The sequence below is a fragment of the Xenopus laevis genome, chromosome 7L, assembly GCF_017654675.1.
Source record: "Xenopus laevis strain J_2021 chromosome 7L, Xenopus_laevis_v10.1, whole genome shotgun sequence".
NCBI lineage: Eukaryota > Metazoa > Chordata > Amphibia > Anura > Pipidae > Xenopus > Xenopus laevis.
Window position 1 is genome coordinate 313,740 of NC_054383.1, and position 24,662 is coordinate 338,401.

The window sequence follows — 24,662 nt, forward strand, 5'->3', positions numbered from 1 at the left end:
CCAATTAGATTGCAAGCCTCATCTAGTGGAGAACACTCCAATTAGATTGCAAGCCTCATCTAGTGGTGAACAGTCCAATTAGATTGCAAGCCTCATCTAGTGGTGAACAGTCCAATTAGATTGCAAGCCTCATCCAGTGGAGAACAGTCCAATTGGATTGCAAGCCTCTTCTAGTGGAGAACAGTCCAATTAGATTGCAAGCCTCATCTAGTGGAGAACATTCCAATTAGATTGCAAGCCTCATCTAGTGGTGAACAGTCCAATTAGATTGCAAGCCTCATCTAGTGGAGAACACTCCAATTAGATTGCAAGCCTCATCTAGTGGAGAACAGTCCAATTGGATTGCAAGCCTCTTCTAGTGGAGAACAGTCCAATTAGATTGCAAGCCTCTTCTAGTGGAGAACAGTCCAATTAGATTGCAAGCCTCATCTAGTGGAGAACACTCCAATTAGATTGCAAGCCTCATCTAGTGGTGAACAGTCCAATTAGATTGCAAGCCTCATCTAGTGGAGAACACTCCAATTAGATTGCAAGCCTCATCTAGTGGAGAACAGTCCAATTGGATTGCAAGCCTCTTCTAGTGGAGAACAGTCCAATTAGATTGCAAGCCTCTTCTAGTGGAGAACAGTCCAATTAGATTGCAAGCCTCATCTAGTGGAGAACAGTCCAATTATATTGCAAGCCTCATCTAGTGGAGAACCGTCCAATTAGATTGCAAACCTCATCTAGTGGTGAACAGTCCAATTAGATTGCAAGCCTCATCTAGTGGAGAACAGTCCAATTAGATTGCAAGCCTCATCTAGTGGAGAACCGTCCAATTAGATTGCAAGCCGCATCTAGTGGAGAACCGTCCAATTAGATTGCAAGCCTCATCTAGTGGGGAACAGTCCAATTAGATTGCAAGCCTCTTCTAGTGGACAATAGTCCAATTAGATTGCAAGCCTCTTCTAGTGGAGAACAGTCCAATTAGATTGCAAGCCTCGTCTGGTGGAGAACAGTCCAATTAGATTGCAAGCCTCATCTGGTGGAGAACAGTCCAATTACATAGTCACATAGTCACATAGTAAGTAAGGTTGAAAAAAGACACATGTCCATCGAGTTCAACCTTTTTTTTTTTTTTATTAACTACCTATCTGCCAGTTGATCCAGAGGAAGGCAAAAAACCCATCTGAAGCCTCTCCAATTTGCCTTAGAGGGGGAAAAATTCCTTCCTGACTCCAAAATGGCAATCGGATTAGTCCCTAGATCAACTTGGACTATGAGCTATTTCCCATAACCCTGTATTCCCTCACTTGCTAAAAAGCCATCCAACCCCTTCTTAAAGCTATCTAATGTATCAGCCTGTACCCCTGATTCAGGGAGACAATTCCACATCTTCACAGCTCTCACTGTAACAAACCCCTTCCCAATATTTAGGCGGAACCTCTTTTCTTCTAATCGGAATGGGTGACCTTGTGTCAGCTGGAAAGACCTACTGGTAAATAAATCATTAGAGAAATTATTATATGATCCCCTTATATATTTATACATAGTCATCATATCACCCCTTAAGCGCCTCTTCTCCAGAGTGAACATCCCCAATTTGGCCAGTCTTTCCTCATAGCTAAGATTTTCCCTTTACCAGATTAGTTGCCCTTCTCTGTCCCCTCTCTAATACAATAATGTCCTGTTTGAGTGATGGAGACCAAAACTGTAGGGCATATTCTAGATGGGGCCTTACCAGTGCTCTATACAGTGGGACCCCCTCCTCCCGTGACTCTCTGCCCCATTTAATACAAGTCAAGACCTTATTTGCCCTTGATGCTGCTGACTGGCATTGCTTGCTACAGACAAGTTTATTATCTACAAGGACTCCAAGCTCCGTCTCCATTATGGATTTGCCTAGTGCAGTCCCATTAAGGGTATAAGTGGATATTGTTACATCCCAGGTGCAGGACTTTACATTTATCAACATTGAATCTCATTTGCCACTTAGCTGCCCAGATTGCCAGTTAGTCAAGATCCTGTTGCAAGTGCCACATCCTGGATGGAATTAATTGGGCTGATAGTTTTGTGTCATCTGCAAGATTGCAAGCCTCATCTAGTGGTGTAGCGCTGGCACTGGTTTTGCAGTTCAGACCTGGCATTGCCAGTCCTGCAGCAAAAGAAGTAGGAATGCACTGAATCCTGGATTAGGTTATTGACTCAACTGAAGCGATTTTTATCAGGATTTGGCCGAATCCATGAGCCTGTGCAAACCAAAGCCAACCCGATTTAACTATAAAAATCTTTGCAAGTGCATCGAGTGTTTCTGCTAGTGCACCAGCACAGATGAAGGGTTCACATTTGGTTCAGTATTCGGCCAAATTCCTAGCCCTAGATTTGGGAATTCAGGCAAACCCATATTAGCAGGGGTTGGTACATGCCTAAACATCCATTGACTAGTCTATATTTAATACATGTGGACTTGGTTCTGTTGCTCTTGGACTTTCTCCATCATGTTGTATATGGAATATTCTGACAGAGGGATGAGTGTCTCTGGCTTCTGTTTTCTCAGCAGTGTGAGGGGGGCTTCTCAACCCTGCAGATGGTCTCCATGCTGAGAGGAATTGCCTCAGGAATGCGCTACCTGTCCGACAGGAGTTACAATCATCGTAATCTGGCAGCGCACAATGTCCTGGTTAATGGCCAGTTAGTGTGCAAAGTGGCCAGCCTGCACCCACCTGACCAGGTACCAACCCTCAACCCAACAACTCAACATCCCGCCCATAAGTCTTGTGATTGGCGTCTTACCTTAGTTTCTCCCTGTGATTGGATGGTTTCTTCCCTTTGATTGGTTGGATTCTTCCTTGTAATGTCATGTTCCTACTCAGTAATTGGATGGCTTCTTCTCTGATATTGGTTGGATATTTCTCTGATTGGATGATTTATTCCCTGTGATGCATTATATTTGATGCCTGAGACTTATTACATATCATTTAGTACCCCATATACATTGGAATTAGGGTATCTGGATGTGACCCATCAGTTATAAGGTCAAATCAGGGAGAGATCTTTTTATTTAGGGACCTTGTTAAATGAGTGGATCTCCTCTTGTATTCCCAGCTGTATTCTGTAAACTGCTACTGTCCAACAATAAATGGAGCCTTGCTTGGTCCCCATTGTATTTTAGGGAGCAAGACAATCCATGAGATGGACAGCACCAGAAGTTCTCCAGCTCCGAAAGTTCTCCAGTGCGAGTGACGTGTGGAGTTACGGCATTGTCATGTGGGAAGTGACTTCCTATGGGGAGCGGCCATATTGGGATATGAGCAATCAGGAGGTGAGGGGGATATTGACACTGTATTGCCCCAATTACCTGCCCTGCAGCTGCCAGTTACCCTGCTAACACTGCTCTTCTGCCTCTTACTGTCATTGACTCTTTAATTAATAGGCACTGAATTATTATTATTATTTGCTTCACTGGATTGGTCAGACCTTCCACTGCCCTAAACACCCCTCCGAGTGACCCATCTGCTTCCCTTCTGTTCCAGTCTCCCATCCCTCTGTCCTCCTCACACATCTGTCTCTATCTGTATCATTCACAACCCTGGTCTTACCCTGTATACTCCCATCCATCCCCACTATAGCGCACATTCCTCTCTCCACATTCTTCTTCTTCCTTCTCCTGGTCACTATGGAATACCCACTAATGCTCATACCCATGATCTTATTCACTCCCTTCTACTGGGCACTATGGAATACCCACTAATGCTCATACCCATGATCTTATTCACTCCCTTCTACTGGGCACTATGGAATACCCACTAATGCCCATACCCATGATCTTATTGACTCCCTTCTGATGGGCACTATGGAATACCCTCGACAGCCCATGATCTTCTCTGACATTGCCCTTCTCTGACTTCAACTGCCTTATTGATGAGCCTAATCTATACTGGGTCTCCCTTCTTCTCTCTGCACCTACTTCCCATGCCCTGCTCCAGTGTTTTTGCATTAAATCCAGGGCACACTTGCAATTACTTGCCATTTTGCATCTCACTATATAAGCAGCACCACAGGCAATTCAGCTATAGAGGCACATATATGTAGGCAAGTACCTTTTCTTTTTCTCGGGTGCAGAATTTATTTACGGCAGAGGTTTTTGTTATAACAAACAAGGGAAAGTTGTGCTCACCACTAATTTTTAAAAACATTAAGCGGGGGTGCAATGAGGATGTCACCACAAAATTCACATAGCTAGTGATGGGCGAATTTGTGCCGTTTCGCTTCGCCAAAAAATTCGCGAATTTCGCGTCTCGTTTTTGACGCCAGCGCCCATTTTTTTAAAGCCGGGGCCCGTTTTTGACGCCGGCGCCCGTTTTTTCAGAAATTTTTTTTTTGACGCCGGCGAATTTTTGCGGGCATTTCGTGAATTTATTCGCTGGCGGCGAATCGCGCAAATTCGCCATGAATTCGCACCTGGCGAATAAATTCGCCCATCACTACACATAGACAAATACAAGAGTCCTCTGCACTCAAACCATTATCAATATATTGAGGATCTCTTGTATTTGTCTGTGAATGTGAATTTTGTGGTCACAACCTCATTGCACCCCACAAAGTTTTTTGTTAGTAACAAATGGCTTTATAAGGCGAGAAACATGTCATGCAGTGCCTCCTACTGGACAAGGTAGGTACTGTGCTTTAAATTGTATTTGGATTTAGAAGAACAAAGGCAGAATAACTTTATTACAATCCTTAGGATAATACCTTAATATTTTGAGTTAATTAACCGGCCTATATGTATTTGGGGTACCCATTGCATTGGGAGAACATATACACTTGTTGCCCATAAATCATTTACTTTTAATTAATTCCAATTAATTTGCAGGAATCATTTCTTTCAACCCTCCTCATTCTTGAAACTTCATTATTGGGGACACTAGCACCCTGTTCAATAGGATGGGGGTCTCAAACAGTGTGACCTGAAAATCTCCCTTACCCAAACCCACAAGTGAATTCCTGACTGTTTAACCTATTCCTTTTGTGTGTTTTTCAGGTCCTGGAAGCCCTAGAGCAAGAATACAGACTGCCCCCACCCCCAGACTGCCCCACTGCCCTCCACTTGCTGATGTTAGACTGCTGGCAGAGAGAGCGCGCCCAGAGGCCCCGTTTTGAGCAGATTGTTAGCTCTCTGGACCGAATGATAAGAAATCCAAACTGCTTAAAATCTGTGGGGGTCTCATCTAGTAGGTAAGGAATTTGCCCTTAAACCATCTGCTTTATATTAAGCCAAGTGACTTCTCTGCTCACCTGCTAGTTTGTGGGTAATTGTCAATGGGGTGGGCTTGAGAGATGGGACCTAGTATATTTGGGCAGTGACTCCACTTTGGGAAGGTTCTAGAGGTATATATATAATATAAAGGAGACCATTCCTAAGATATAAATCCTCCTATATCTCATGGTGCCCATCTTCTGGTTTCTGAGTAAAGATCTAATGAGATTGTGTCAGAGAGGTGGGACCTGGTACATCTGAGCAGTGACTACACCTAGACAGGTCCTACATGGATATATACAAAGGACTATCCTAAGTTATAACTCCACCACATCCTATGTTGTCAACCTTCTGGTTTCTGGGTATTTGGGGTATTTTTTTCTTGGTGTTTGCTTTAGATAGATGGGACTTGGTACATCTGGCCAGTGGCTTTACCTTAGGCAGGTCCTACAGAAATATTCAAAGTAGCCTATTCCAAGATAAAACTCCCACATCCGATGGTTCCTACTTTCTAGTCATTTCCAAGATGTCCATAGGGATGAGAGAGAGAGAGATGACACCCAGTACATCTGAGCAGTGACTGTATTTTGGGTACATCCTATAGGGATACAAAAAGGCACAACTCTCTTCTTTATACTGTGGTGCCCACCTGCTGAGTGTTTCCATGTATCTCTGAGTATGAATGGGGCACGTGTCTGAAATTAGTTCACATGATCACTTATGGGGTAAAACACATTACTCTGCCTTCTTACCCACCCAACGTAGAGACACAACTGTAACTTTATATGTTTAATCCAGTCTTCTGGGTCAGGACTAATAACAATCTTCCCTTCAGACCCTCACAGCCTCTTCTTAGTAACTGCCCCCCAGATCTGCCCTCACTCTCCTCTCCCCACGAATGGTTGGAGGCCATCAAGATGCAGAGATACAAGGAGAACTTTGACAAAGCCGGATACACAACACTGGAGGCCATTTCTCGGCTCACGGCAGAGTAAGAAGAACCTTTTGTGTGTGTCCCTGATACATGTTCCTTTTGGGTTTGGTTCCTTATGGGTCCTGTTGTTATAAAAAAAAAAACCATAGTAACAATAATAAATATAAATAAAGTCCAACACAAGTCCCTGCCCAGGGATATCCTCTGATCAATAATATATACATTTCACCTGCTCAGGGATATCTGCTGATCAATAATCCATATATTTTCTCTGCTCAGGGATATCCGGACAATGGGAGTGACTCTCTCCGGGCACCAGAAGAAGATCCTGAGTAGTATTCAGCTCCTGAAAGCTCATCTGCAGCCATTAGAGCCCCTGGAGGTGTGAGGGCCCAATACAGGAGCAGAATTGTTTCATTGGCTCTCCAGAAAATGTCATTGTCCTATTGTGATGGAGGAACTTCCCGAGGTGGCACTGACTGGCATATGCACAAGGTGGCAGAGACACAGTACAGCTCATAGACAGGCAACTGGGCATAAAACATTGGCACTGACTGAAAGGACCCCCCCCACTGGCACATACACAGACTGACACATACACAGACTGGCACATACACAGACTGGCACATACACAGACTGGCACATACACAGACTGACACATACACAGACTGACACATACACAGACTGGCACATACACAGACTGGCACATACACAGACTGGCACATACACAGACTGACACATACACTGACTGGCACATACACAGACTGGCACATACACAGACTGACACATACACAGACTGACACATACACAGACTGGCACATACACAGACTGGCACATACACAGACTGGCACATACACAGACTGGCACATACACAGACTGACACATACACAGACTGGCACATACACAGACTGGCACATACACAGACTGGCACATACACAGACTGGCACAGCATGATCAGGGCACACTCACTGGTACATACTCTGGGTGATACACAGACTGGCAGAGAGCAGGACACACTAGGTTACACCTGGGCCTGTATATATGTAACTCACCTGTACATGTACCTAAACGTGTGCTCCTGCAGCCTGGTCACACCCCAGAGATCCAGTAACCAGACACACAGGAATGACAGTGATCTGTTACATATTGTGACAATAACAGGACAATTCTAACCAATGACTTAATACTCTAATAAAGGCTCAGTACAAATAGCCCCCAGTATAACCCTGGTGTGTACCCCAAAGTCCCCCAACACGTGCCAGCTGGATAGTGTGGGTACCAGTGGGGGGGGCCTTAGGAAGAAACGGATAGACTGGAAAAGAACAAACTTCACGGATCCGCACACACAATTTGTCTGCAGTCGGGGAGCTTATCCCCCTTATCAACATTTGGGGAGCACACCCTCCCTTCATCTCGATTAGACAATTAGTGTATGAATTTTATTGGCTGATTTTCACCTGTGCCCCCTTTTTTCTTCACAGATAAGAAAGTCCGGGGGGGGGTAACAAATGAGTTAAGGTAATAGTAACACTGGCTGTGAGTAAATTGAATTCAATCTTTCTACTAGATGTAACCACTTTCTTCTAATACATGTCATCAATTTTATATGTAATATGTAATATGTAACATGTAATATGTAATATGTAATATGTTATGTCTCTGGGAATATGAACTTTGTGACATTTAATATCAACAATATGGACTTTGCACTTTACTGACTGGCACATTGGGGAATCCACTGTGGGTTTTGTATTTGCACTTGATGCTGAAATTATGGGAGAGGAGACAGAACTGTGGGAATAAAAGGGTTTGAACACTTGTGTCTAATCCTGATGAATGGAGGGGCTGCTCCCCAAACGTTGATACTGTGGCAACACAATAAAAGGGGTAAGTTCCCTGACTGCAGAAATATTGTGTGTGGATCTGTGAACAAATTTTGCTGTTGCTAAGGGACATTGCCGGGTCAGCGGAGGGCCAGAACCAGCAGTGCAGTAGAACTACAGGCGTGCGGTGATTATAACATATTAGACTGGAAAAGACACTGCAGCCTAAATGAAAGGGCAGAAATAGGCTCCGATTAACATGAAACGTGGAAATTGGACTGTGTGTGTGAATGAGGAGACAACTAGATGTGTCCCTCGGTGAAGGTATAACAGGGGCTCCCTCAATGCTGTCAGACTTACTTACTGTCCTTACAGGTACCTGTGTAATCTCTGAGATCACCTGAGCAGCTGGTAACTGTCACATCCCTCTCACATGTCTCCCAAACAGGCGAAACAAGGGTTAACAATCTCCCAAACAGGCAAAACAAGAGTTAACAATGTCCCAAACAGGCAAAACAAGGGTTAACAATGTCCCAAACAGGCAAAACAAGGGTTAACAATGTCCCAAACAGGCAAAGCAGGGGTTAACAATGTCCCAAACAGGCAAAGCAGGGGTTAACAATGTCCCAAACAGGCAAAACAAGGGTTAACAATGTCCCAAACAGGCAAAGCAGGGGTTAACAATGTCCCAAACAGGCAAAGCAGGGGTTAACAATGTCCCAAACAGGCAAAGCAGGGGTTAACAATGTCCCAAACAGGCAAAACAAGGGTTAACAATGTCCCAAACAGGCAAAGCAGGGGTTAACAATGTCCCAAACAGGCAAAGCAGGGGTTAACAATGTCCCAAACAGGCAAAGCAGGGGTTGTGCTTGTCGCGCTGACTGGTCGTAAGTGGGTTCTGACCCAATAAAGAAATTCCTCTGAGCTGCACTAAAAGCCAGTGAGGGGCAAATCATGGCTGGACTGAGTCTCTGTAGGAGCCAAGATATGAGCCCCACTGGCCACTTCCCTTATGGGGCCACTAATTCCCTAAAAACAGGGGGTGTTTCTAAGAGGGGCTTTTATAGAGAGAGAAATTAGCAGTACATTGACCCCTACTGGTAAAGTGCCAGATATACAGTCAGGCCCAGTGCAGAAGGGAATGGGTGTGTCTAAGGGTTAATTGCCCCAGTGCAGCCTCTCAGCCCTGGCTCCTCCCACATTTGTTTTGCTATTTATTAATAAACCTCTAAATCGGGTAAATGTTTTGTTTCCATCAGAGATGTCCCGGCCGTGGGGAGAAGAACCAATCATTGTGGGTCTGGTCACCAGCAAATAGGGGCGAGGGACTCCCCACACAATATTCACTACCTTCCAACTCTCTTATCGTGGGTTTAATCTGATTATCCTTCATTTATACTGGCACTTCTGGAGTTAATATGCTGGTTTTCTGTTTTCTGTAGTAATTCTACTGTGTGATTGCAGTTTTGCTAATGAAGATGAAATTGCCTTTTAAGCTGTGACTTATCTTATTAGTTACAATTGTATCTCAGTGCAGATGCTGAGTATTCTGTTCTCTCTGCCAAAAGCCTCTTCTTTTATTACATTTCAGAAACTCTTATTAGTTACAATTGTATCTCAGTGCAGGGGCTGAGTATTCTTTTCTCTCTGCCAAAAGCCTATTCTTTTATTACATTTCAGAAACTCTTATTAGTTACAATTGTATCTCAGTGCAGGGGCTGAGTAGTCTGTTCTCTCTGCCAAAAGCCTCTTATTTTATTACATTTCAGACACTCTTATTAGTTACAATTAGGGATGCACTGAATTCATTATTTTGGATTCGGCCTAACCCCTGAATCCTTCACAAAAGATTTGGCCGAATACCGAACCGAATGCGAATCCTACATATGCAAATTAGGGGTGGGAAGGGGAAACATTTTTTACTTCCTTGTTTTGTGACAAAAAAAGTCACGTGATTTCCTTCCTCGCCCCTAATTTGCATATGCAAATTAGGGGTGGGAAGGGGAAACATTTTTTACTTCCTTGTTTTGTGACAAAAAAAAGTCACGTGATTTCCTTCCTCGCCCCTAATTTGCATATGCAAATTAGGATTTGGATGCTGCTTAAAAAGGCTGAATCCTGGATGAATCCTGAACCGAATCCTGGATTCGTTGCATCCCTAGTTAAAATTGTATCTAAGTGCAGGGGCTGCCTATTCTGGTTTCTCTTTCAAAAGCCTATTTTTGAATTACGTTTCAGGAACTATTATTAGTTACAATTGTATCTCAGTGCAGGGGCTGAGTTTTCTGGCCTCTCTGGTGGGGGAACCCACAGCCCCAAAACTAACAGAGAGAGGCCCATGAATCACTGGTGCTGGAGGGCGAGTTCAGGACAGTCAGTGCAAAGAGACTGAAATGCTGGGGCCTAAATAGAGGAGGCAAATGGGGGTCACTGCTCTACATAAAGTCCTATTTTCCCTTCTCCGGCTCTTGTGTGATTGTGAGTGAGAGACACAAGTGTGAGAGTGTCCTTGTGTAATAAGTGGGGGCTCCTGTGGCTGCAGCAGTAAGGGAACCCCCAAATCCCAGTAAGTATGGGGGTGCAGGTGGATTCTATAATGAGTCACTATATATAGAGATTGAATTTCTAGTCATTCATGAGTAAAGTAAAACTTGGCAGATTTCGGGAGATTTGAATCCAGTGTCTGTGATGTACTTACTGTGTATTACTGGGACAGTGTCTGTAGCACAGGGAGGTGACTGAGTAACTGTGACTGAGTAACTAAGTCTATGCGGAATATTGTACTGCTGGGCATTTGGGGGTTCAAGGTCTCGTGGGAAAAAGGAGCCTCAACTTTGGCTCTGCGCCTTGGAGCCATCAATGAGTGCCGGGAATTTGGATCATTTGTTGGTTATTGGGAAACAGACGATCCAGAGGTTGTGATTGTGTTGGACTGATGCAGAGCTGACTCTCTATCTAATCTCTTTAATAATAAACTCAGTCATTCTATCTCATTCTCATATTACAGGTATGGGATCTGTTATCCACAATGATCGGGACCTGGGGGTTTCTGGCTAACAGCTTTCCATATTTTGGATCTTCATACCTTAAATCTACTAGAAAATCATATAAACATGAAATAAAGCCAATAAACTGGTTTTACTTTTAATGGGATTAATTATATCTTAGTTGGGATCAAGTACAAGTGACTGTTTTATTATTACACAGAAAAAAGGAATCAATTTGAAAAATTTGGATTATTTGATTATAATGGAGTCTATGAGAGATGGCCTTTCCATAATTTGGAGCTTTCCAGATAAGGGGTTTCCAGATAATGGATCCCATACCTGTACTTGTTATTGCTCCCTAGCAGCGAATCAGAAGCCTCAAACATTTATCCTGATGAATTCAATTCATATTTCTATTAATGTTAATAAAAATGATTCATATTAATAAAGGTTCATGCCTTTAATACAGTGAGCCCCAACCTACAGCCCCCCATAACACCTAATACTGTACTGTGAATATATTATCTATATATATTGTGAAATCCCCATCAGCTGCACTTGGTATTGGCCGGGGCCCGGGGTTTTCATTTTGGTGGCCTTCCACAATAAAATACATTTTTGTCCCTCCCCCCACACAAAATCATGGGTGACCCACAATGCGCATATAATAGGGTGTCACACCCAGTGGGGGTCTAACTGGACTTAACTACAAATGTGGTTTATGTCAATATGTTTGTTTCCACTGCAGTTACTGAATTGGCCACAGGGTGTCGCTGCACACGGAGCAATTGTCTATTGTTGTAACTGACACTTGTGCATCGGAAATGGGAGGAGATGGCAGTGGCCCGGGGGGGTTGGCAATGACATGGGGGTGGGGAGGCTGATGTAGAAATGAGGAAATCTGCCATTAAATACATCCAGACTGTCACAATGGAAATGATCCTGACCCTCCTCTCCCTCTATGTCCTGCCCTGTCTGTCCCAGACCATCACTCAGACCCCCCACATTCTCATTGTCCCCCTAGAAGGGGCCGTGTCTCTGAATTGCTCAGTTGTGGGAGCCTCAGACCCCTATATGTACTGGTACAAGCAGGATGTAGGTAGGGGGGGGCTAGAACTCATAGCATTCTCCTTTGGGAAGGACTCGGCAGAAGAGCCGACAATCCGTCACTTTCAGTCAAAGAGGAGCAGTGAATCCGATTTCAGTCTGAGCAGCAAAGAAGCAAAGGAGACAGATGGTGGAATTTACTATTGTGCTTGGAGTCACACAGGGGAGCAAGTGAAGGGGGGGGCATTACAAAAACCCGCACAGCTTTTTGCACCTGCCACACACTCCTGCGAGCCCTGAGTGGCCCCAGCAATATATGACTCAGTCGCCCCTGTAATATATGACTCAGTGGCCCCTGCAATATATGACTCAGTGGCCCCTGCAATATATGACTCAGTGGCCCCTGCAATATATGACTCAGTGGCCCCTGCAATATTTGACTCAGTGGCCCCAGCAATATATGACTCAGTGGCCCCTGCAATATATGACTCAGTGGCCCCTGAAACATATGACACAGTGGCCCCTGTAATATATGACATGGGGTGTGAGGGGCCAATTGGTGGGTGCCATACAGTGTAATGAGCCTTTTAGGGCAATGGCACCAGGAGCAATTTGCCACAGTCACACGTGGGCTACTAAATCCAGGAATATAACTGCGTGTGGCTGCAGATTTCAGTTGGCGCATGTAGAATTATTCTGCATTTTCATGTGATTAATGAATGTTGTACATGGAGCCATTTCAATCTGCAGCCGCACAAAGTTATTTTCTGCCGTTTAGTCTCAGCAAGTGACACTGGCAAAATGTCCTGAGCCAGTTTTCAAATCTCGTGCCCAGGTTACGTGTTTGCCGTAGGGGGAGGGGCACAGGCCGGAGGTGTACGAGGAGTTTGGAACTTATAGATCTGGGGCTGAACAACAAACATAAAGTCCTGTGGGTTTTAACTCTGCTAAACTCTCACCTGCAACTGAGCTTCATGGACATAATCGCAGTATTTGCCCCCGTGCAGCGTGAGGGTCGGGTAATACAGCTGCCATTACTGATTAGCCAGTCTGTCCCTTTTGCTTCCCTGAAAAATTCACAAAACTACAAAAAATTTGTGAATCGATGAAAAAAAAGTCAACTGGTGTCACAATATTTTATGTGAGTGATGGTTTTTTCTCACTCCAAATGTATTAAAGACAATGGACGTTTTTTCTTGTGGCGCCTTTTTTGTCTGGGAGAAATTATTATAATAATCGGGTATTAGGAGTATTATTTGGGTGAGGATTATATGGGCGGGGTATTAGGAGTATTATTTGGATGAGTATTATATGGGCTGGTATTAGTGGTACTATAGGGGTGAGTATTATATGGGTGGGGTATTAGGAGTATTATATGGGTGGGGTATTGGGGGTATTATATGGGTGGAGTATTAGTGGTACTATAGGGGTGCCTTCCACACATAAATCAGCATCTTAAAACTAAATACAAATCTATTATAAGAGAGAGGTCCCCTGTTGTCTCTAAGGAGGGAGGGGGGTCATTGTATATTAAAGGGGATGTTCACCTTCCAAACAGTTTTTTTACGTTCAGATTGTTCCCCAGAAATAAAAACTTTTTTAAATTACTTTCCATTATTTATTTTTTACTGTTTTTCCAAAATCTAAGTGTAAAGTTGAATGTTGGTGTCTGTGGTGTTTGAGTCTGACAGCTCAGTAATTCAGGTGCAGATTCTGTTATAATTTGTTACAATTAGTTGTTACAATTAGTTGTTACAATTAGTTGATCCATTTCTCAGTAGGATCTATGGGGAATATAAGTGTAACTATTGTATCAATTCTAATATCTGTTTTTTATGAAACCCAGAGATTCTGCTCAGCAGGGACAAACACGTGGATCAACTCATGGATCAGTTACAGGGTCGCTGACCCCCCTCTCACAGCTGCTTCACAAACACATAAGAAAGCGAATCATGAAACTTCACACTTCAATATTAGAAAAAATAATTGGAAAAAGTCTTTATTTCTGGGGAAGTGTCTAAAACCAACTGAACTGAAAGAAGTGTTGGAAAGTGAACTTTCCCTTTAAGGTTCTTCAGTTGTTGGGTTTGGAGTTAGAATTTCATGCAGTTAATAAATGGTTAATGTGTTACATACAACAACCAGTGTCTGGCCCAGTTGGTACCAGTGCCCCCCCAGCTCACACTCTCTGAACCAGCCCAGTTGCTTTTACCTTGTGGGGCCCGGGGCCCAACTGCCAAAGCCTCATTGTAGACGGGGCTGCAAATCCCCCTATAATAACTGTCATGTGACAACCAGCTGACAATAGAATAAATACCTGCCCCAATTATCTCACCAGTGGCGCAGCTCCACGACCCCAGAACAAGGTTCAACTCTTGGGCCCCCAGTCACTTCTACCCCCCCCCATGTACATTGTCAGAGTGTGATTGTCAGCTCCACGGGAGCCAGGACTGAGTGTCGCACCCCCTGATACACGAGAGAGACCCACAGATCTGCCCCTTCCCATTGGGTTCTTTATTTAATTTATTATTACTGTTCTGATGTGCAATTCTCTCCCTGAGCCACCAGGTGGCACCATTGTAATGAGATTTAATGAGATTGTAATGAGATTGTAATGAGATTATAATGATATTGTAATGAGATTGAGGCTCCCAGTCTTTTCTGAGAAACTGAACAACATTCTGCCAAACATCAGAGACAGAGAGGGAGGGGTGTGAGACTGTCCCACAGACACTCACAAGAGACAGTCTGGAGAGAGAAATAAAAGAACGAAAGTCAGACGTCTCCATGTCTCTCGCTCTCCTCCTGCTCTGCCTCCCCCATTCCCTGTCTCAGTCCATCACACAATCCCCCCCAGCACTGACTCTCCGCCCCGGGGACAAGGTGGAATTGAGCTGCCGGGTGCTGGGTGCTGGGGACCCCTACATGTATTGGTACAGACAGAGCCAGGGAGGGGGAACGTTTGGCTTTATAGCTTCTTCAGTTGCTGCTGGCTCAGTAGAAGAGCTGACACTTAGTCACTTCAGTGCAAAGCGAAGCAGCAAAGAAAACTTCAGCCTCAACTCTGATGGGGTTTTTCTGAATGATTCTGGAATCTATTTCTGTGCCTGGAGTCACACAGTGGGGCTGGGCCTGGGGGGGCCTGACAAAAAACCCCAGATACAGAAAACGGGTCAGTTATATAATGTCAGGGGCCCCCTGTGCCCCAAACGGCATGTGTGGCCCCAAAGGAAAGCCAGTCAGGACCCTAAAATGGGTGGTACCCTGTGATCCCCTTTGATGATTTTCCTACAACAGAACCAGTAACCGGGGCAATACTCACTATTAGTGATGGGCGAATAAATTCACGAATCAAAAATTTTGGACACCCATTGACTTTAACACCAGCAACAAAATTGACCCGAGTGACTTTTCGGGCGTGTGTCCAGAATTGGACGCGGACGTCAATTTTAGATTTTTACAATTTTTTCACAAAATTTTTACCAACGGGAGAAATTCGCCCATCACTACTCACTATTTATTGGACCTCTGTGTACCCATAATGCCAGGACCTAATTTGAATCCCAATCCAGGCCTAGTCTTGGTTTTGACCAAATATTTACACCCTGTTATACCCCTTATACCCAGTAATACCCATCTGCACCCTTACACCCTGTTATACCCCTTATACCCAGTAATACCCATCTGCACCCTTACACCCTGTTATACCCTCTTTTAACCAGTTCTCCCTGTGTATACCCTGATGTACCCTGTTGTGCTTAGTTATATCATTATATACAGTTCTACCCAGTTCTTCTTGGGTATGTCCAGTATATGCCAGTTATGCCCATATATACCAGTATATACCCCCACCTTTAAGCACTTTATACCCCACTCTGCTAAATGCACAGCAGTTCCTGGGGCAACCTGATGCCACCAGCCCAATGCCCCATCTTGTGTTTCTGGAGCTTGAGGGGTCGGGGACAGAACCTTCTCATTGATCTATTCACAAATATTAGTTTTACCCCCCTCCAACTGAAATCCATCCAACAAATAATCTCCAACTGGGTGTTTAGGGCACAAGGGTAAAACATGAAGATCAGGTTATAGATTATTGGAGTTAATGGGGGGACAGTAGTGGGTGTCGGGGTGTCGGCATGGGTGCTGCCCCCTTGGATACCCGAGATCCTGAGCATGAATTTCTATTGGATCCTTTTGCTCAATAAAGAGAAACGTTTGGGGAAGGGAACCCCCTGACTGCTGTACGTGACTCTTCCTTATGTTCCTATGTGGGTCACAAGGTGTCACTGTGAGACTGGGGGAGAATTAGGCACATCAGAGAGGCAGTAGGAGAAGTTACTACAAGGTCTGGGCTATGGGCTTTGCCATTAGACAGTCTCTCCCGGAGCCATGAACTGTCTCCTCACTCTTGTCTCTCTCCATGTGTCCTTGTGCCTCTCTCAGTCCATTCGCCAGTCCCCCCTTGTTCTTGTCACACCCCCCGGGCACCCCGTGTCCATTAACTGCACAGTAGATGGAGCTGACACTCCCAATATGTACTGGTACAGACAAGAGCCAACTGGAGGCACTCTACTTCTTCTGTCCTACTCAGTATCCAAAGATTCAGTCGAGCAGCTAACACTCAGTCACTTCCAGCCAGAGAGACCTACAAACAGCCAGTTCTCTATCAGGTCCAGCACAGCTCAAGTGAATGACAGTGGGACCTACTATTGTGCCTGGAGTCTCACAGGGGAACAGACAGAGGGGAAACCATAACAAAAACCTTTCCTCCTAAAGTGAACCCTACATTATACTATCCAAATAAAAGTCATGCCTACATTATCCTATCCTATTACAGAGGAGTCCCACATTATCCTATCCTGATACAGAGGAGCCCCACAACATTCTATTCTGATATAGAGGCACCCCACATTATCCTATCCTAATACAGAGGAGCCCCACAACATTCTATTCTGATATAGAGGCACCCCACATTATCCTATCCTAATACAGAGGAGCCAAACATTATTCTTTCTTAATTGACAGGAGCCCCATATTATCCTATCCTAATATAGAGGAGCACCACAATATCCTATTCTGAGATAGAGGGGCCCACATTATCCTATCCTAATACCGAGGAGCTGCACACTATCCTTTCTTAATTGAGAGGAGCCCCACATTATCCTATCCTAATACAGAGGAGCCCCACATTATCCTATCCTAATACAGAGGAGCCCCACATTATCCTATCCTAATACAGAGGAGCCCCACATTATTCTATCCTAATATAGAGGAGTCCCACATTATCCTATCCTAATACAGAGGAGCCCCACGTTATCCTATCCTGATACATAGGAGCCCCTCATTTTCCTTTCTTTATTGAGATGAGCCCCACATTATCCTATCCTAATACAGAGGAGCCCCACATTATCCTATCCTAATACAGAGGAGCCCCACGTTATCCTATCCTGATACAGAGGAGCCCCTCATTTTCCTTTCTTTATTGAGATGAGCCCCACATTATCCCATCCTTATACAGGTGAACCCCATATTATCCTAAGAGAGGTGAACCCTCAGCCCTTGTAGGATGTGCCCTGAGCCCATACCCCACTGTCTGGCCCCTGCAGTACCCCCCAATCTGCTTATACAATATGTTACAGAAAAAGCAACGATATACGTCACCCTTGGACTGATGCAGGGGTAAGTGGGCATTGAATTGGCATCCCCATGGAATAATTCTAAATGGGTGCAAACTTGAGCCATTCACAAACTACATTGATGTATGTTGAGATGTGTAGGGTGTCAAGGCTGTTGGGGTACAGGGAGTTGCTAAACAACAGCCGGAGGAATGTTGGTCAGACATTAGATTGGGTTTTCAGCCTTAATTACATTCCTGGGACACCAAACTTTCCTTATCACTTTTCTTTCCCTATTAACCCATCCAGACTGGAAGAGCTCTGTAAGGGGACAAATCTCCAGGCATATTTAGGTGCAGCCTCTGCAATGTATTTATTTCTGGTATTACAAGAAGTCTTTGCCCCTAGTAGTAGTAGAAACCTATATGGTCAGTATATTTCTCACATATACACACACCATGAGAATCAACATTCTGTCATTGGCATATTTCCAGGAAAGGGTTAATGAGAGGTTCAGCCCATGTGACTTCCTGTCTGAGAGTGGGGTGTAGGGGGCACAGTGGGGAGGGAGTCACAATCATCATGTCCCTAATACAGAGCTGGGTCTTCTGCCTTCTCATTCCCACCGGTAAGTACTGGGAGTGGGGCAGGTCCCTCCAGAATGGACAGAACCCCTTTATTTATTATGGAGGGGTTCAATGGGTCTGACAACTAGAGCCTAATGATATCAGAGGAGATAGGAAGGGGTTACAGAAAAACTATATTCTCACATTCCCTCCAAGGACCCTCTTGTCTGCTAGATGACTTAGTCAGGGGTAACAGCAACTTTGGGGGTACAGTGATACCCCAATAAAGCAGACAATATCTCAACTGATCATTTTGCCCCAAGGTTTCTCCCAGAATGTTGTGATCACCCAGGAGCCAAGATCCATTATAACCAGAGCTGGTTCTGCCGCCCTAATGAGATGTGAGCAGAAGACAAGTGACTATGACAACATGTTCTGGTACCAACAGAGAGACGGGCACGGCCTACAGCTCATCTCTACTCAGCTCCGGGGCTACGATGCCACATATGAAGAGGGCTACAAAGATGGCTTCCAGGTGAACAGAACTGAAAAGGGAAAGATCAGTTTCCTGGAGATCAAATCCCCGAAGCCCCAAGATCAGTCACTTTATCTGTGTGCGGCCAGTGATGCACAGTGACACCTCCCAACCCACTGCCTTTGTACTAACCCCCCCCCCACTGACACACTCATATCCCCCCACTCACTGACACTCATACCCCCCACTGACACACTCATATCCCCCACTGACACTCAATATCCCCCCACTGACACTCATATCCCCCCACTGACACTCATATCCCCCCCTCACTACAGGCAACATCAGCCCCCACTCTCCATATGTCTTACTGGGAGAAAATGGCAAAATGACACTTGAATAAATAGGGGATATGATCACTATATATAAATATATAAAGGGATATGATCACTATATATAAATATATAAGGGGATATGATCACTATATATAAATATATAAGGGGATATGATCACTATATATAATATATAAGGGGATATGATCACTATACATAAATATATAAGGGGATATGATCACTATATATAAATATATAAGGGGATATGATCACTATATATAAATATATAAGGGGATATGATCACTATATATAAATATATAAGGGGATATGATCACTATATATAAATATATAAGGGATATGATCACTATATATAATATATAAGGGGATATGATCACTATATATAAATATATAAGGGGATATGATCACTATATATAAATATATAAGGGGATATGATCACTATATATAAATATATAAGGGGGATATGATCACTATATATAAATATATAAGGGGATATGATCACTATATATAAATATATAAGGGGATATGATCACTATATATAAATATATAAGGGGATATGATCACTATATATAAATATATAAGGGGATATGATCACTATATATAAATATATAAGGGGATATGATCACTATATATAATATATAAGGGGATATGATCACTATATATAAATATATAAGGGGGTATGATCACTATATATAAATATATAAGGGGATATGATCACTATATATAAATATATAAGGGGGATATGATCACTATATATAAATATATAAGGTGGATATGATCACTACATATAAATATATAAGGGGGATATGATCACTATATATAATATATAAGGGGATATGATCACTATATATAAATATATAAGGGGGATATGATCACTATATATAAATATATAAGGGGATATGATCACTATATATAAATATATAAGGGGATATGATCACTATATATGTATATATAAGGGGGATATGATCACTATATATAAATATATAAGGGGATATGATCACTATATATAAATATATAAGGGGGATATGATCACTATATATAAATATATAAGGGGATATGATCACTATATATAAATATATAAGGAAACCATTCAATAAACACTCTGATGCTTTATTCACCAGTAGCTCCTCCCAGCAGTCAGGAGGGAGCCAATGAGATTAGAGTAAAGGAGATTTCATGTTAAGGAGGGATAGGGGTGTTACAGGGAGAGCTGGCAGGTTGTGGGGTTCTCTCCATGAATACATTAGACAAGTAAAATAAGGGGTGGATGGCTTTTTAGCAATAAAGGAAATTCAGGGTCACTGAAATTAGCCAGGGACTCGTCTGTTTGTAACATAGTAACATATTAGGTTAGGTTGAAAAAAGACACACGTCCATCAAGTTCAACCTTTTGCCTTTTTTTACCTGCCTAACTGCCAGTTGATCCAGAGGAAGGCAAAAAAAACCCATCTGAAGTCTCTCCAATTTGCCTCAGAGGGGGAAAAATTCCTCCCTGACTCCAAAATGGCAATGGGACCAGTCCCTGATCAACTTGTACTATGAGCTCTCTCCCATATCCCTGTATTCCCTCACTTGCTAAACACCATCCAACCCCTTCTTATACCTATCTAATGTATCAGCCTGTACCCCTGATTCACTTCCCAGCTCTCCCTGTAACACCCCTTTCCCTCCTCTAATCTCATTGGCTCCCTCCTGTCTGCTGGGAGGAGCTACTGGTGAATAAAGCATCCGACCCTTCCTTGTACCTATCTAATGTATCAGCCTGTACCCCTGATTCACTTCCCAGCTCTCCCTGTAACACCCCTTTCCCTCCTCTATTCTCATTGGCTCCCTCCTGTCTGCTGGGAGGAGCTACTGCTGAATAAAGCATCCGACCCTTCCTTGTACCTATCTAATGTATCAGCCTGTACCCCTGATTCACTTCCCAGCTCTCCCTGTAACACCCCTTTCCCTCCTCTAATCTCATTGGCTCCCTCCTGTCTGCTGGAGGAGCTACTGGTGAATAAAGCATCCGACCCTTCCTTGTACCTATCTAATGTATCAGCCTGTACCCCTGATTCACTTCCCAGCTCTCCCTGTAACACCCCTTTCCCTCCTCTAATCTCATTGGCTCCCTCCTGTCTGCTGGGAGGAGCTACTGGTGAATAAAGCATCCGACCCTTCCTTGTACCTATCTAATGTATCAGCCTGTACACCTGATTCACTTCCCAGCTCTCCCTGTAACACCCCTTTCCCTCCTCTATTCTCATTGGCTCCCTCTTGTCTGCTGGGAGGAGCTACTGGTGAATAAAGCATCTGACCCTTCCTTGTACCTATCTAATGTATCAGGCTGTACCCCTGATTCACTTCCCAGCTCTCCCCTGTAACACCCCTTTCCCTCCTCTAATCTCATTGGCTCCCTCTTGTCTGCTGGGAGGAGCTACTGGTGAATAAAGCATCCGACCCTTCCTTGTACCTATCTAATGTATCAGCCTGTACCACTGATTCACTTCCCAGCTCTCCCTGTAACACCCCTTTCCCTCCTCTAATCTCATTGGCTCCCTCCTGTCTGCTGGGAGGAGCTACTGGTGAATAAAGCATCCGACCCTTCCTTGTACCTATCTAATGTATCAGCCTGTACCACTGATTCACTTCCCAGCTCTACCTGTAACACCCCTTTCCCTCCTCTAATCTCATTGGCTCCCTCCTGTCTGCTGGGAGGAGCTACTGGTGAATAAAGCATCCGACCCTTCCTTATACCTGTCTAATGTATCAGCCTGTACCCCTGATTCACTTCCCAGCTCTCCCTGTAACACCCCTTTCCCTCCTCTAACCTCATTGGCTCCCTCCTGTCTGCTGGGAGGAGCTACTGGTGAATAAAGCATCCGACCCTTCCTTGTACCTATTTAATGTATCAGCCTGTACCACTGATTCAGGGAGACAATTCCACATCTTCACAGCTCTCACTGTAACAAACTCCTTCCCAATATTTAGGCGGAACCTCTTTTCTTCTAATCGGAATGGGTGACCTTGTGTCAGCTGGAAAGACCTACTGGTAAATAAATCATTAGAGAGATTATTATATGATCCCCTTATATATTTATACATAGTTATCATATCACCCCTTAAGCGCCTCTTCTCCAGTGTAAACATCCCCAATTTGGCCAGTCTTTCCTCATAGCTAAGATTTTCCCTTTACCAGCTTAGTTGCCCTTCTCTGTCCCCTCTCTAATACAATAATGTCCTGTTTGAGTGATGGAGACAAAACTGTACAGCATATTCTAGATGGGGCCTTACCAGTGCTCTATACAGTGGGACCCCCTCCTCCCGTGACTCTCTGCCCCATTTAATACAAGTCAAGACCTTATTTGCCCTTGATGCTGCTGACTGGCATTGCTTGCTACAGACAAGTTTATTATCTACAAGGACTCCAAGCTCCGTCTCCATTATGGATTTGCCTAGTGCAGTCCCATTAAGGGTATAAGTGGATATTGTTACATCCCAGGTGCAGGACTTTACATTTATCAACATTGAATCTCATTTGCCACTTAGCTGCCCAGATTGCCAGTTAGTCCAGATCCTGTTGCAAGTGCCACATCCTGGATGGAATTAATTGGGCTGATAGTTTTGTCTCATCTGCAAACACTGATACATTACTTACAATACCCTCCCCTAAGTCATTAATGAACAAGTTAAATAAAAGTGGCCCCAATACTGAGACCTGGGGGACCCCACTAAGAACCTTACTCCAAGTAGAGAATGTCCCATTAACAACCACCCTCTGTACCCGATCCTGTAGCCAGTTTCCTATCCATGTGCAAACGACTTCATTAAGCCCAACAGACCTTAGTTTAGAAAGCAGTCGTTTGTGGGGCACAGTATCAAACGCTTTGGCAAAATCCAAATAGATCACATCTACTGCTCCCCCACTGTCCAGCATCTTACCTACCTCAAATTAGTCTGACATGACCTATCCTTCATAAAGCCATGCTGATTGCTGCTCATAATGACATTCACTAGGACAACATTTTGAATGTGATCCCTTAACAAGCCTTCAAATAATTTGCCCACCACCGATGTCAAACTTACTGGCCTATAATTGCCAAGCTGAGATCATAAACCCTTTTTAAATATTGGAATAACATCAGCTTTTCTCCAATCCATAGGCACCATACCAGATGACAGTGAATCTGAGAAAATCAGAAATAAGGGCTGGTCTAAAACTGAACTAAGCTCTCTTAGAACCCGGGGGTGTATGCCATCAGGCCCTGGAGCCTTGTTTACATTAATTTGTATTAAAGCTTTTTGAATCATATCCTGAGTCAGCCACTGACTAGATTGAGCTGAGCCATTAGTGCAGCTATAAAGTGAGCCTGGGAACTCAGACTCCTCCATTGTATACACTGAAGAAAAGGGGTTTGTCTTAGCCTCTGCCGCAATGTACTCTTCATTTCCTTTCTTTGCCTTCCGAATTGCTGATTTACAACATTTATTACAGTGTTTTTACTAAACCTAATGCCCCAATCAATACTCTGTAGGGCAGCCCTCAAGGCACTAAAATTAGCTTTTACAAAATTCCTGGTTTTTGTTGCCCCAGTATATATTTGTTTTTTGCACCAGACATTAAAAGATATAACATTATGGTCACTACTGGGGGGTTCAATGACTTGCACATTTGCTATAAGTTCTGGCTCATTAGAGATCACTAGATCCACAATAGCATTTTTTCTGGTTGGCTCCTCAACAACCTGTGCCATAAAATTGTCATGTAACAGTTTATAAACTTGTTCCCATTAACTGATCTGGCAGTACCGTTGCTCCAGTCCATATCTGGCTAATTAAAATCCCCCATTATCATTACTTTACCTAAACTAGCAGCCTTTTCTATTTGCATCAGGAGCTTATTCTCGTCACTTACATTAGGGGGTCTATAGCATACTCCTACAATTAATTTGCTGGATTCTTTACAATTGGTGAAGAACTCCACCCATACGACTTCTGCCCCCTCATTTTCTAACATAACCTCCTCCTTTATATTAGATTTAAATCCTGCCTAACATACAGACATACCCCTCCTCCTTTTCTATTGCCTCTGTCCCTCCGAAACAAAGTATAGCCACTGATATTTACTGCCCAGTCATGTGACTCATTCAGCCATGTTTCAGCCAATCACATCATATTTTCCCTCCAGCACCAGCATCAGGATTAAATTACTCCGCCCCCCCGAGGCAAATTGGAGAAGATGAAGATTTAAAGAGATTTAAAAAGAGAAATGAAAAGTAAAACCCGTATGTCTTTATATTCATATATATTCATTTATATATACTTGACTTTTCTTTTCTCTTTTTAAATTAATAAAATATGTCCAATTGGTGATTGTACCCTGCTGTGTCCTTTCTTAAGGTGATAAGTTGCTGAGAATATACAACATTTTGATGATACGTAGGATTTGCACCAATAAACAACACAATCTGTGGGGTTTTCATTCCCCTTCACCCCTCCAATAGAATGTGGGGCATTTTATTCCGGTCATTTCTCCAATGTATATCTGGGGTTGTTTTATTCACTTGACCCCCAAACCCCCAGTTTTGTAAAGGTCTCTTCCATCAGTTTGGCCTTTGTCAAGAGGAGAAAATAAAGAAAAACATAA

At 43.6% G+C, this 24,662-nt stretch overlaps 1 protein-coding gene and 2 gene segments (V, D, J or C); all 3 read left to right on the plus strand.

Moving 5' to 3' along the window:
- The window catches only part of LOC108695684 (ephrin type-B receptor 5), a 29,928-nt gene extending 22,239 nt beyond the window's left edge, over positions 1-7,689 (plus strand). For both annotated transcript variants that reach the window (XM_041570076.1, XM_041570077.1), the window contains 5 exons: positions 2,537-2,710; positions 3,152-3,301; positions 5,021-5,214; positions 6,072-6,227; positions 6,450-7,689. In XM_041570076.1, coding sequence (XP_041426010.1) covers positions 2,537-2,710; positions 3,152-3,301; positions 5,021-5,214; positions 6,072-6,227; positions 6,450-6,558 — 783 coding nt within the window. In that variant the 3' untranslated portion in view covers positions 6,559-7,689. The remainder of the gene's footprint in view (positions 1-2,536; positions 2,711-3,151; positions 3,302-5,020; positions 5,215-6,071; positions 6,228-6,449) is intronic.
- A 4,182-nt stretch (positions 7,690-11,871) lies between these two features.
- Positions 11,872-12,327, plus strand: LOC108695685. The segment is given in 1 exon segment: positions 11,872-12,327. A coding segment is annotated over 1 exon segment (456 nt).
- A 5,883-nt stretch (positions 12,328-18,210) lies between these two features.
- LOC108695686 lies at positions 18,211-18,873 on the plus strand. The segment is given in 2 exon segments: positions 18,211-18,270; positions 18,532-18,873. Coding segments are annotated over 2 exon segments (360 nt in total).
- The last annotated feature ends 5,789 nt before the right edge of the window (positions 18,874-24,662 follow it).